Source organism: Corythoichthys intestinalis, chromosome 3 (genome assembly GCF_030265065.1).
Source record: "Corythoichthys intestinalis isolate RoL2023-P3 chromosome 3, ASM3026506v1, whole genome shotgun sequence".
NCBI lineage: Eukaryota > Metazoa > Chordata > Actinopteri > Syngnathiformes > Syngnathidae > Corythoichthys > Corythoichthys intestinalis.
Genome location: NC_080397.1, coordinates 32,398,292 through 32,411,353, shown reverse-complemented (window position 1 = coordinate 32,411,353; position 13,062 = coordinate 32,398,292). Strand labels below are relative to the sequence as shown.

At 40.8% G+C, this 13,062-nt stretch overlaps 1 protein-coding gene across 3 annotated transcripts in view; it reads right to left on the bottom strand.

The window, feature by feature from the left end:
* glt1d1 (glycosyltransferase 1 domain containing 1) overlaps positions 1-13,062 on the bottom strand; it is a 33,435-nt gene that overhangs the window by 8,444 nt on the left and 11,929 nt on the right. For all 3 annotated transcript variants that reach the window (XM_057831513.1, XM_057831511.1, XM_057831512.1), the window contains 4 exons: positions 5,565-5,601; positions 4,962-5,018; positions 966-1,064; positions 425-474 (listed from right to left, as the gene is read on the bottom strand). In XM_057831513.1, the coding sequence (XP_057687496.1) occupies positions 425-474; positions 966-1,064; positions 4,962-5,018; positions 5,565-5,601 (243 nt within the window). The remainder of the gene's footprint in view (positions 1-424; positions 475-965; positions 1,065-4,961; positions 5,019-5,564; positions 5,602-13,062) is intronic.

The following is a 13,062-nucleotide window of genomic DNA, read 5'->3' as shown; positions in this document are numbered from 1 at the left end:
CCTTGAATGAACAAAAAGAATACGTACGACTTGAACAGTGGGTGAGACAGCAGTAACAGGTGATTTATGTCATGTCACGTTAGTGCAAGTGCAAATCCAGGCACATTCATTCGAGCATTTAAAAAGACAGAGCTCCTCTGTCTACTGTATATAACTAGTTAGGTAAGTGCTCATCTGAAATATGCAATAAGCAGATGGCAGTTTCACACAAAAGGGAATTGAACAGGCACTATGGCTGATGACTCTCAGCCAGTTTGAAGATTTATGCTCAGTGCTGACTAAAATTGCAGCTAAATAGTGTTTTCTCTACTTTCTCCACTTAGAAACTGCCTGAAGGCCAAGGTTATGTCTTTGAGTGACGGAAACGGTATGCAAAGTCGTGACACAAAGAGAACCATACCAACATTAAAGCCTGTGTACTTACCCTTGGACCAATTATAACAAGCACATTCTGAGGATTCTCACTATGCCACTCTGTAAAGCAAGAAACAAGCAATTCAGATGGAGGAACAAAGGCTGCTAGTGGTAAATATTTCTGTTTTTATATTTCAGAAATCAAAGACAAAAAACTGGATGCATTTTTTAAATATATAAAGTGGTACCTCTGGTGACATTTTATGCCTAAAAGCTGTGTCAACAATGTTGATTAAAATAAAATGGGAAGTTGTCAGATTTCAAAAAGGTTGTAGTCATTACCATTAATGTACATCCAAAATAAAATAAAAAAAAAGCCAATAATAAAGGCACGACATGGTCTCAGAAAATCCATCATGAGACTCAAGATCTGGCAGTATTATAAATGTATAAAGCCAATGCAACAAGGTACAGTAGAGTAGAAACAGTCAGAAAAGTGTTAGAACTTAGGCGATTCTGAATAGCTTACTAACAACAAAAAATGCTTTACAAGGAGAGTCTTGCCAGTCCTAGTTTAAAAAGTAGTGAGCGAGTTTCTGTGTGTAATATACCTGAAAAACTCTCCACTAAAAAAAGTGGGTCCTTGACTCTTCTAAGGCCACAGATCAGCAGGAAGACATGAAGCCGTTCCACATGGCCACCACTTACACCTGAAAAGATGCCAGACACACAGAACGACAGTGCTAAAATAACAAAACGCTGCATAATGAACATCCAAAGGACTGGCAGGTAATGAAAATGATACATCACCCAAGGTCATGAAGAAAATAAGACAGCAATGACTAATGTGTTTGTGCAATTCCCTGATCAGAGCTGGAATGCTCAGCAGGGAAATAGCAAGTAGTGGAAAGGCTGTGGCCTAATCACTATAAGTCATAACTACACAGCCACATCATGGAAGTGTCAAGAGCAGCCTTGAATTGCTGGAAAACAAGCAATGATGTCAAATTGCTTGAGGAAACCCGTGAGTCAGCTCTTTGGATGTTGGATGCAATCCAGAGATTATTGAGAGGGAGAGACGGGAGAACAATGCCAACGACTACTGCTCAGAAACTGACCTTCAAAAGGTGTAAATCCCTATAACCCAACCACACTGTATGATTAACATAGTGCATGCGCATATACAGTAAATATACACCAAACTGACAGATGTACTTTTATTAGAAACAGTTGGCTCCAATTTTGTGTTAGTTTATGCTGCCATGCAGCCACAGTTCAGAATTTCCCAGCTTTTACAGTATAAGTGGCAAGGCAATTACGTATGGCTTTTTGTAGATTTTCTTGATGTTTTTTGGTTCACTGCAACAACAATATGCAAATGACAGCAGATTAGGTACCTGATCGATAGTTAACAAACTTATCACTTAACATCAAGTGATAAATGTAATATCACAAACAATGTCAAATCACATATGCACATGTCAAAAGTACCATGAGAGTCAAGAGAAATCCCCTGCTGCCAGTTAAGTCCAGATCAGGACGCTGAGGCTGTTCTTTAAAGCTATTAAAGAGGATCTAAACGTGACAGCGTGGAGTCTGGCATTGACCCTGATCCTTGGAGCCTATTGTCAATGTAGCACGTCATTCTCCTTAGTCCTTGCAGTGAGTTGTGTGGTGAGCAAGCATATTAACATGAGTCAACACCTAACAACAACAAGCTGTGGTCAAGATTTGGAACTGCTAAGACGAGTCAGAATGAGTAAAACTACTGCAATTAATTCCCACAAGGGCAGTAAGAATATAAAGAACATCTAGTATGGGAGACACCACCTCCCCCTCCTAAAAAATGTTTTTTGTTTGTATTTGACTTTAGTGGGGCTTTCTGAACAATCCTCTGATGCTTGGAACAGTAGATTAGATTGGGTGCTGTATGTGTATGCATGAACGTGGTCTTTGCCCGACTGCTCAAATTAATCTCTCCCTCACTCTAAAATCATGCAATAAAGGTTGGCAAGGACTTTTTATTATAAATTATGACACCTTATATAATAGCTATGGAAAATGTTACCTTGCTTTTATTAATGATGTGACTTCTAAAAGAAGCAGGATAATTCTGATATGTTATACAGTGCTTCTCAAAAACACATGTTGTTTTAACCTGGCTCAGTCAGTACTAAGAACTTAAATCCAAATTTCCGAATCCGGGCTTGCACCATACCATACAGTAATATTTAGGGCAAGACTGCTCCCAGAGGTAGAAGGCACAAATTAAATCTTCTTTTTCCAGTCAATCTAATGATGATTCAATCACTCACTGTCACTAGCAATAGTTAAACGATTAGACTAACCAACAAAAACACATGGTAGAGTGAGCACCCCTGCAAGTGTGTGCAGTCACTCAGATGGAGAAGGATAATTGTAGAAATGGATTTCTGTCACGTTGAATATCTACATTTACTATAAACTAAAAGCTCAACTGCGGAAGAGTGTATTTTTTTGGGGCACTTTCATGTGGTCAAAATGATGTTATGAGGACAGGAAATCAATCCGCCACCCTATGGCCAATAAACAGTATTGACAGTGTTGTCCATCATAAACACAGTGCGATATGAAAATGAAAAAAATAAAAAAAATAACCAGTCGATTCTAGATAGTAGCAGCTATGGCAAAATAATATGGTGCCTTTAGTTAGCAAGTCAAATTTCAAGAATAACTTATGGAGAAGAAGCAATTAGCATGACTTGCACCAGTTGTGAAGTCTGGTGACAAATGACCCGAGGGTGGAGAGTGATTAATCAAGTGTTGCTCTCTGTACACAACACCGAGGTACCAGGATGGAACCAAGAATCCTTGTTCAAGATGTAGCATGTAGAAATATGCATTCTTCATTTAAATTGTAGCTGAAATACTGTATTGTAGATAGCTTGCAGTTTATGACTATTATGACGGCACAGCTGTCTGACCGTTGAATCATTGAGGTGGCCTAGACTCTATCCCAGCTTATGGGCTGTGTCAGGAAGGACATTTGTCATAAAACCTGTGTGCCAAATCTAACATGCAAATCGACTGTTTTGCTGTAGGGGATAAACCAAAATTGATGGATGGAACTATTCTGACACAAAGTACGCCTTGGATTAGTTGACAATAACAGAGCAAAGATCGAATATGTTCATCTCAAATTCACACTTGTGGTAAATTAGAGTGAACAATGAATTTACCACTGAAAGTGTGAGGACACCAGAGTACTGTAACCTCCGAAAACCACCACAATCAAGGGGAGAACATGCAAATTTGACACAGAACTGAGATTCAAACCAAGAACCCTTGATTATTAAACAAACATGAGACCACAACAACAACAACTCAATCATACCCCCTACTACATTGTTTATAACTAAAATTATATGGTTAATGTAAGAGAGGAAGTTAGTTATAGTCAAAAATAATGGAGCCAATTTGCATTTAAAAACCGGGGTGTCTTAATACTGTCACTTTGGGCAATGTTGTGTTTTGGTCAGAATCTTGAAACAAAATGAAGTTTATAGTTTAGTTGAATCTTTCTTTAAATTTCAACACAAAATATTTCTGTAGACTGTTGAGTTCATTTTGTTCCTGCTGTCATGTATTACATCATCACTGTAGATTAGTGAACCTATCCCAGATGAAGCCATGAAATTAATTCAACCATGTGTCACAGATAAACATGTACGTTAGGAAAATGAATCGACCCATTCTTTCTCTAAATTTGAGCCTTTCAATCCCTTTGACAAAATGTAATCTTTGTCGCTTTAATCCAAATGAGTTCGAACAAAAGTTTTAAACTGCTTTCCTTCTTACTAATGACTGAGTTGCATATCGCGATTGCCTTTGTAATTATGTTCATGATGTCTTCTGAAAGCGCTGTGTCATGGTACCTTCTCTTCTGCCCTCTGGAGATTGTTGCTGATCTCTATGACAGTTGATTTAGTGTCTGTTTGAAAAAAATGTTTCTTTTATTAGCCGCTGCTATTTTCACTTGTGTCCATTCTCAACATCGGTTAAGCAGTGAATCGGTATTTGGAATGTCACCAACAATTGTTGAACGGTTCAGAATAATTTTTAGTCAACGAAAGTTTTTCATATTCTATTTCTCATTACCACAAATATATTTTCCAATAAAAATGTTTTCCATCAATATCATAGTAAATTCTATGCACCATTAATAAAAGACCCCTACAAATAATTGATTTTATTGTCTTTAATGAGAGCTCAAATGCTATCCGTGGCACTTTGCTTCTGCGAAACTCAACGCTTACGCCTGACATACAAACATAACCAATTTTACCAAGCAAATGCCATTTTGTAAAGTTTCATTTTAAAACACTAACACTTTGAGACAAGTGCTTATTTTTGTACTATGCAAACTCATCTTTTTATTGTTTTTTTATTTTCCAGCATGACTTTGTGTACGGTATCTTGTAAAATAAAGTTTATTAATAAGCCTATACAACAACAAAAACTGACAATGAATATATGTTTGTTGCTTTATTTGAAACCATTTACTTTAAACAGGGAGAAGCGAAAACTAAATAAGTATTTAAAACAAATAAAAAGAACACAAAAGGTACCTGATTGCCGTAAGAATTCAGCCCAGCTGAAATCCTCTGACACTTGCGTCGAAATACCTTAAACAATAAAGCAGATAAAGAGCAACATCAATTTCAGTGGGCCGGCTAGAAAATAATATAAACTAGGCTCTTCTGAAAGTAATCAGTATGATATTGACCTTCTGACCTTGCAGATTTAAATGCAAGTCCCCTTAATAGTATGTTGTAGTGAGGACAGCTTTCACCACAGCTCATATTAAATCAAAATGAGTCAATATTTGCACAAATTAAACATTTATTCATTTGAACGAAGATTGACAAGCATTTAACTCAATGAACAATCACGGATTCATCAATGCAAACCCTTAATGGCAAAAAGACACATCCTGATAGAAAGGGGTAACACAATTCAGCTTTGGACATGATTAGCTCAAACATGCTTATAGGAGGAAGCAACATAACAAACTGACTTGAGCTGTCCAACATGGCATGCTATCCAAAAGTAAGTCTGCAATTTAGCATGATAGCAAAATAAATAAATATGGATATGTGATGATTAATGCAGCTCTTAAATGAGTCAGCGATGCACACATTAGACATGAATGTACTTCTTCTGGAACTTACCTTGAGGCTGGACAGAGATTTTGCTGCTCTGGGAATGCTATAGGTAGGGTGTGGGACACACAGGGGCAGATAAAATAGGATAAAATAAGACATGAAATAATTTAGTATTATTTTTTCATTTTTTTTGCTAAACACTTTAGCGTTAAGTACAGTAACTGCTTCATATTTTTAATATAATGATGGACAAGGAAATTATCTTGTACTGTCAAGATTTTGCGCTTTGAAAAGGTAAAGAAGGTAAAAAAAGGTAGATATGATAATTGGGATTTCAACATAATTAATCAAGAGTAGATGGAAAGGAAATTGACTGTGAGTTATCACAGTGGATCCACTTGTGTTTTTTTCCTGTCAAAATGTGTCACGCTGACTGAATGTGTGTTCTGTCAACCTTGTGTTTGCACTACATGACGCAGTGCTACAAGCTTAAATTAGCAATTTATTGCTGTGATATTATCAGAAAATAAAACAATGTAATATTGCTTTAAAGCTAGATTGACATGGTGTATGAAACCTGTTGTCTGTCTAAGAAAAGCCTTTAGGCCTATATTGTTTTTATTGAAGTAGTTTGGCTTCTACTATGTCTTGATGTGCCATGAATGCAAATGAAAATATTAAAAAAATGCATTTTCTCCCTAAAATTGTGACTTTTAATGTACTAAATGAGTGCTACTATAAAACACTACAATTTATGCAGATTAAAATATCATCTTCTTCTTCTTCTTCTTCTTCCGTTGATTTCCGGCAGACTCGATGCCTATTGGCACATTGCTGCCTTACCCAATGTGGCCAAATCACGTAATGACCTCTATGCCCATCTCAGCCCGGAGGCGGCGAAAAAATCCGCCAAAGCTCTTATCATTCCATCCTGTCCCACCGCGGGACACAACAGCTCGTTCATAGTCACAGTGCCATGCGGCACCGGCCCTCTTTTTCCAAAAAGCTCCCGTCGCTGCTCACTATATAGCGGACACTCCATCAGCACATGTTTCACCGTTTGATATTGTTTGCAGTGCACACATTTACCATCAGGATGTTTACCTATCTTGGCCAGATCCCAAGCTAGTCCACAGTGACCCAATCTTAGACGCGTTAACATGACGGCATATTTCCTTTCTTTACCGATATACACCGGAGTAAATTTGACAGATGGATTGATAGCAAAGTAATGACGCCCCCTGGTGTCACTCTCCCAAATTTTTTGCCAGACAGCTGTCACATATGCCTTAATTTTTCCCTTCCACTCATAAATTCCTGGGACTATTTCAACTTGAATTTCCCGTTTGAGAGCCCACTTCGCCGCCATATCGGCCATTTCATTTCCAAAAATCCCCACATGGGCTGGAACCCATACAAAACCTACCTCACCGCCTGCCCTCTCAATTCTATGAACGATTGACAGCACTGCTGAGATAAGGTCAGGTCGCGAACCTTGTCCTCTCCCCACCAAAGCTTCCAGAGCAGATGCTGAATCAGTGCACACCACTAACTTTTCCTGTTTTGTACTCTCTGCCCACTGTAAAGCACATATTATTGCCGCAATTTCGGCTGCATATACAGACACATTAGAAATACTTTTAAACTGAAGAACATCATAATCAGGGACGTAAATTGCAAAACCAGTTTTCCCCGACTTGGGGTCCTTTGATCCATCAGTGTAAATTTGGAGAAACCCCTCCCATCTACTCGCCATCAATTTATCCACAAGCCCCACATAATTACTTCCTTCTTTAGCCAGTGCCATCACCGACATATCAATATCCGGGGTAGGTAAAGTCCATGGTGGACTACCAGTCCAAATCACACTCGGAGCCACACCCACCTCTCCTAGTTTCAGCCTTTGCAGCTCTTTACCCATTTTGTATACATAAGGCACAGTCTTGTTAGCCCCCCACTCCCACACCTCCTCAAGGACCTGCCTAGCAGGATGACTCCCCGGATATGCTAGTAATTTGATCACATATTGCATAGCTAATTTTGCCCTCCTAATTGACAGAGGAGTCTCACCCAACTCTACCAGCATTGCCGGGATTGGGCTTGTTCTGAGAGCACCACAACAGACCCTTAAAGCTTTTGCTTGAACTGTATTCAGTTTCTTGAGATGGGAGGCTGCAGCCGCTCCAAAACACATACAGCCATAGTCTAATCTAGAGCGAACCATTGCTCTATAAATCATTAGCTGAGTTTCCCTAGAGGCCCCCCATGCGCTTCCAGAAAGCATTCGCAACACATTAATAACTCTTTCACACTTCGACACTACACTTTCAATATGTTTTTTCCACGTAAGCTTTTCATCAAAAATAACTCCCAAGAATTTAAAATCCTTAACTTTTTCAATCGGTTTACCATACATCAGCAAGCTCTGGTGATCTCTAAACTTCTTATTGCCAAACAACATACATTTAGACTTATCCACAGATAATTTAAAACCCCATTTCTCTCCCCACCTGACAATTTTATCCAGGACAGCCTGCATTTGAGCAAAAATGTGACTCAAATTGCGTCCTCTCTTCCACACTCCGGCATCGTCTGCAAAAAGTGACGTGCCCACTCCCTGACCCACCTCCTTAAAGATGTCATTCACCATAATGTTGAACAATACTGGGCTGATAACACTACCCTGAGGAGTTCCATTGTCAATTTCCGCTCCTTCAGAAAGAGAGGTTCCCACCCTCACTTGAATGACCCTATGTTGGAGGAAGTTCCAAACCCAATTTAATAACCTCCCTCTAATACCAACATTATACATTTTTATGATTAAACCCTCCTTCCATAACATATCGTACGCCTTTTCTATGTCCAAAAACACCGCAATCACAGATTCATTATTAACAAGGGCTTTTCTAATATCAGAATCCAAACACACCACAGCATCCATAGTTCCTCTACCCTTTCGAAAGCCACTTTGCACCTCTGCGAACTTTCCTTCACTCTCCAGTTTATGCACCAACCTATCAGTCACCATCCGCTCCATGATCTTACAAAAAACAGAGGTCAATGCAATCGGTCTGTATGAGCCTGCCTGTTTAGGATCCTTACCTGGCTTCAAAATTGGCACAACAACTGCCTGCTTCCATGACTTGGGTAGACACCCCTCCTCCCACACAATATTGATCAAGGCAAGCAGTTCATACAGAACGCTATCTCCCACCCTTTTTAACATGTCATAACTGATCTCGTCCTTGCCGGGAGCTGTTCTTCTTCCCTTATTAATGGCCTTCTTAAGTTCCCCAATTGAGAAAAACAAATTGTACCTATCAGAGTGATCATTATTAAACTCCAATTTATGCCAATTATGCTGCAAAGTTTCATTACGTTTATTCAACCCCTCTGTCCCCAAATTCTCCCCACTATGGACATCCTTAAATTTACACTCAAATACCCTAGCCTTTTCAATATTTGTTACAACAGTCCTTCCCCCATTCTCAAGGATAGGTATTCCTGAGCTTCGTGTGATTCCAGACATGCGATGGACAGCTCTCCAGACTTCCGTAATTGTGCTTTCTGACCCAAGCTTTCCACAATAACTCCTCCAGCCAGGGGCGGACTGGGACTAAAAAGCAGCCCTGGACTTTGACTCAGCCCAGCCCATAAGAATCGCTATACAAAGGGAAACACAGACCCCATAGGGGGGTCCGGGAACATGCCCCTCCCGGGAGATTTTTTTTTTTTTTTTTTTACATTTTATTGTAAAATGCACCAATTTCGTGCACTTTGAGAGAAAAATGAAGAAAATGTGTCTAGACTGTGACTGTCTGACTACGGGCGCTCAAAGTACTGCAAGGCTGAACTGGAGTTGGATTCATTTTCTGTACTAGCTCTATGATCAACCTGAATAAACAAATGAAAGAATTTATTTTTCAAAGCAAGTTTTACGTATCCAATTGATTATAATATATCTCTATAGATCTCTGTCTATAAAATGACTTCATTGTTTATGCCATAATTCAGTGGTCTCCAAACTATTCCACATAGGGCTGCGGCGGGCGCAGGATTTCATTCCAACAAAACAAGACAAAACCTCTGCACCAATCTGGTGTCTTACAAGTGTAATCAGTTGATTGCAGTCAGGTGCTGCTTGTTTTAGCAGAAACTTCATTGGTTAAACTGTCGGTACTCGATCGGTTAAAACAAAAACCAGGCCCCACAGCGGCCCTTGAGGACCGGTTTGGAGACCCCTGCCATAATTAATCTTGCCATACAAATAATAAATTTCAATGAAAATACAATACACATTTCAAGACAAATCCTGTATACATAAACTTCATTGGAAAGTATTAACCAGAAAACAAAACGATATATATATGATTAATAATGTATATAACATCAATTTAACTACCTAAACTTTAAAGTAAAACCATTCATTTTATTAATATTTTGTTATATTTCTTCTGAATTAATATTGCTATGCTGCGTGTGCATACATTGTTTTACGGCTAAAATATTTTTTCTTAGGAGAGGGATAGTAGGACTAGCATACTGTAACTTGACACGATTGCAAACGGGTACATCGACTAGCTGGCACTAACCCTTTAATTGTCATTTATTTGATTTAAAATGTAGCTACCTGATGGATAACAATTGCCAGTTTACAGAGCAAGTAACCCTCTTCATCCCAATTTACTTGCCCTGCGCTTGTCTGGGGAACTTCCAACAGTTTATCGTTGCCCCCTCCCTCTTCTTTTCTCTCTCCCAGCACCGTCTGCACGTCAGAGCGGCTGCAGCTCCCTCTCACCATCGCCGGGAGCTGAGCTGTTGTTACCCGACGTGGCCGTTGCAGCCAGACTGCTGCTTGCGAAAATATTTGTCGATTTATGACATTTTAATGCTTCACTCTCCAGTTTCTTTAATTTTTTCTCTCTAACCTTCTCCGCGCCACCCTGCTCTTTTCAGTTTTTTTGCCACCACCATCCATATTGTGCATTAACACTCGTCGCTATTTTGCTTCCACAAGGAAGGAACCAATGAAGGCTACTCTGTGCTTTCGTCGTTCCTAGTCTATCAGATTGGAGGTGAAAAGCCAGGCGCATTGCTGCCACCTGTCGGATTGGATGCGAACTGTAGATAATCAGAGGATAGGGGGGATAAAAACAGTGATGCATAATGAATGGCGGCCGCCGGCCGTCCAGGGCACCGGCCGTTCTGTGATCCTCCAGAACCCACAGATTACCAGTCCGCCCCTGCCTCCAGCAGTCCCTTTTAGCCTGCTTAATCACTCTTCTTGCCTTGGCCCTCAACCTTTTAAACTCAATTACATTGCCTTCCACTGGGAACTTCCTAAGCTGTCTAAACATTTGATTCCTAGCCCTAATAGCTTTCTCACAGTTTAGGTTCCACCAAGGAACAGGAGGTCTTGCTCTATGCCCTGTCTTTCTGGGAACACACTCAACAGCACAATCCAAAATCACCTTACACAAACTCACACTCCACTCATCAATCGTCCCTCCATCCACAACGTCCCTACACCTCTCCTCACAAAGCACACTAAACCTTTCCCAATCTGCTCTTCCAAAGTCAAAACATTTAACCTGTTCTTCTAGCCTGACATCCAACTTTCTGCCCACTCTCAACATGATCGGAAAGTGATCACTCCCCATACTCAACTGGTCCAACACCTCCCATTCACACTTACTGGCCAATTCACTCGATACCAAAGACAAGTCAATACAAGACCCTAATCCATTCATAATATTAAACCGTGTACTTCTACAGGTATTCATACAAACTAACCCACCATCATCAATAAAATCCTCCATAGTGCCACCATTACGATCCATCCTGAGACTGCCCCAGAGAGGGTTATGGGCATTAAAATCCCCCACCCACACTGAAGGCCCCTCTGCCTTCTCTCTTATTTGGTCCAGGTCCCCTCTTTCAATTTGCATACAAGGGTTGTACACATTCACAACGTATATCCATCCATTCCTCCCCCACACTCTCACCATTACACACTCTAATAACGTTTTTACATTTACTCGCTGATATCGCACCCCACTCTTTATAAAAATTGCACAACCCCCTCCCGCCTTCTCCTCCCTATCAAACCTGACACTGTCATACCCAGGGATAACAAAGTCTAGGCAGGGTTTAAGCCATGTCTCTTGAACACAGACTATCTCAGGCAATTCCCCAAACTCATGCAAAACTCTCTTTAATTCCTGTCCGTTCGCTATTAAACTTCTAGCATTCCATTGAAAAATACAAAACATTTAGTGAACGTGTCTAACCTGGCTCCTCTCCTGCAACCCAGACCCCAGCGTGTCCACTGACTCCAGTGATGCCCGAAGACCAATCTCCTCATCTTCATCGCCGCCCCCAGTCCTCGTCTGCCACACCAGCGCAGGGGGTCCTCCTTCTAAATACCGTTCTGCAGCCTCTGTAACAATATTTGAAACTTCCAATTTACTGCTGACATTTTTAACTCTCCATATCACCTCCAGCACAAACTTAACCAAAGCCTGCGTCGACACTGCTAGACTTATATTTTCTCTTGGTTTAGCCACAGCAGCAGCCTGTACCACAGCCGGTCTAGCCAAGCTTTCCCTGTTCACCTTCCTGACCGCCTCGGAGTAAGTAATTTTGTCCTCTGTTCTTATTTTCTCGACCAAAATCGCTTTTTGATGAAATCCACATATTTTAGCCGAAGACTTGTGAGTCCCCCCGCAGTTACAACATTTGTCCTGCGCAGCGTCACATTCAGTTATGTTATGATTCCCTCCACACTTTCCACACCTTGTGGTCCCCCTGCACACTGCTGCTACATGCCCAAACCGTTGGCACTTGTAGCACCTAAGTGGAGGGCGAATGTACTGCCTCACAGGATGACTCATATAACCCAGAAAGACTCTTTCAGGGAGCGTTTCTTGCCTAAACATTACCAGAACTGCTCGTCCCGTTTCCCTAAATCTTTTGACCGATTCAACATCTGCTCCAGTCAAATTTCCTTGTATTTCAGACTCGGAAACGTCCGTATTTACATAAATCACTCCCCTGAGTGCCTCCTGACGACCCGGGACGAGCCCTTCCACCCCGCAACCAAGCAAGCTCTTCACCTTCAACGCTTTATCGATTTGTACCTGAGATTTACAAACCACTAGCAGGTTTCCATTCATCAGAACTTTCACATTCAACACAGCCCCCATTTTCTCCTTTATTTCAGCAGACAACTTGAGCGGGTTCATTGATTTGCCATCATTTCCAACAAACTTATAAATAATTTTGTATTCTCTATCATTACTCTCAGTACGTGACATTTTGGTCAATTGACTCTCCTCCCGTTCCTGATCTGCTCCACTTCCATTTCCTGACCTACCCCGCTTTACCATCCGACCCATAATCAAAGGGTCTGGGGCCGCCGTGCCTGCGATCAGACCACTCGGCTGTTAGTAAGTCACCCCCCGATCCAAAGTGCGAATGCACAAGGTGCTAAAGTGGAACCAAATCGAAATAATCCTGGTTGATACACTGCAAACAAGATCCTACCGCGACGCCGCCGACCGAT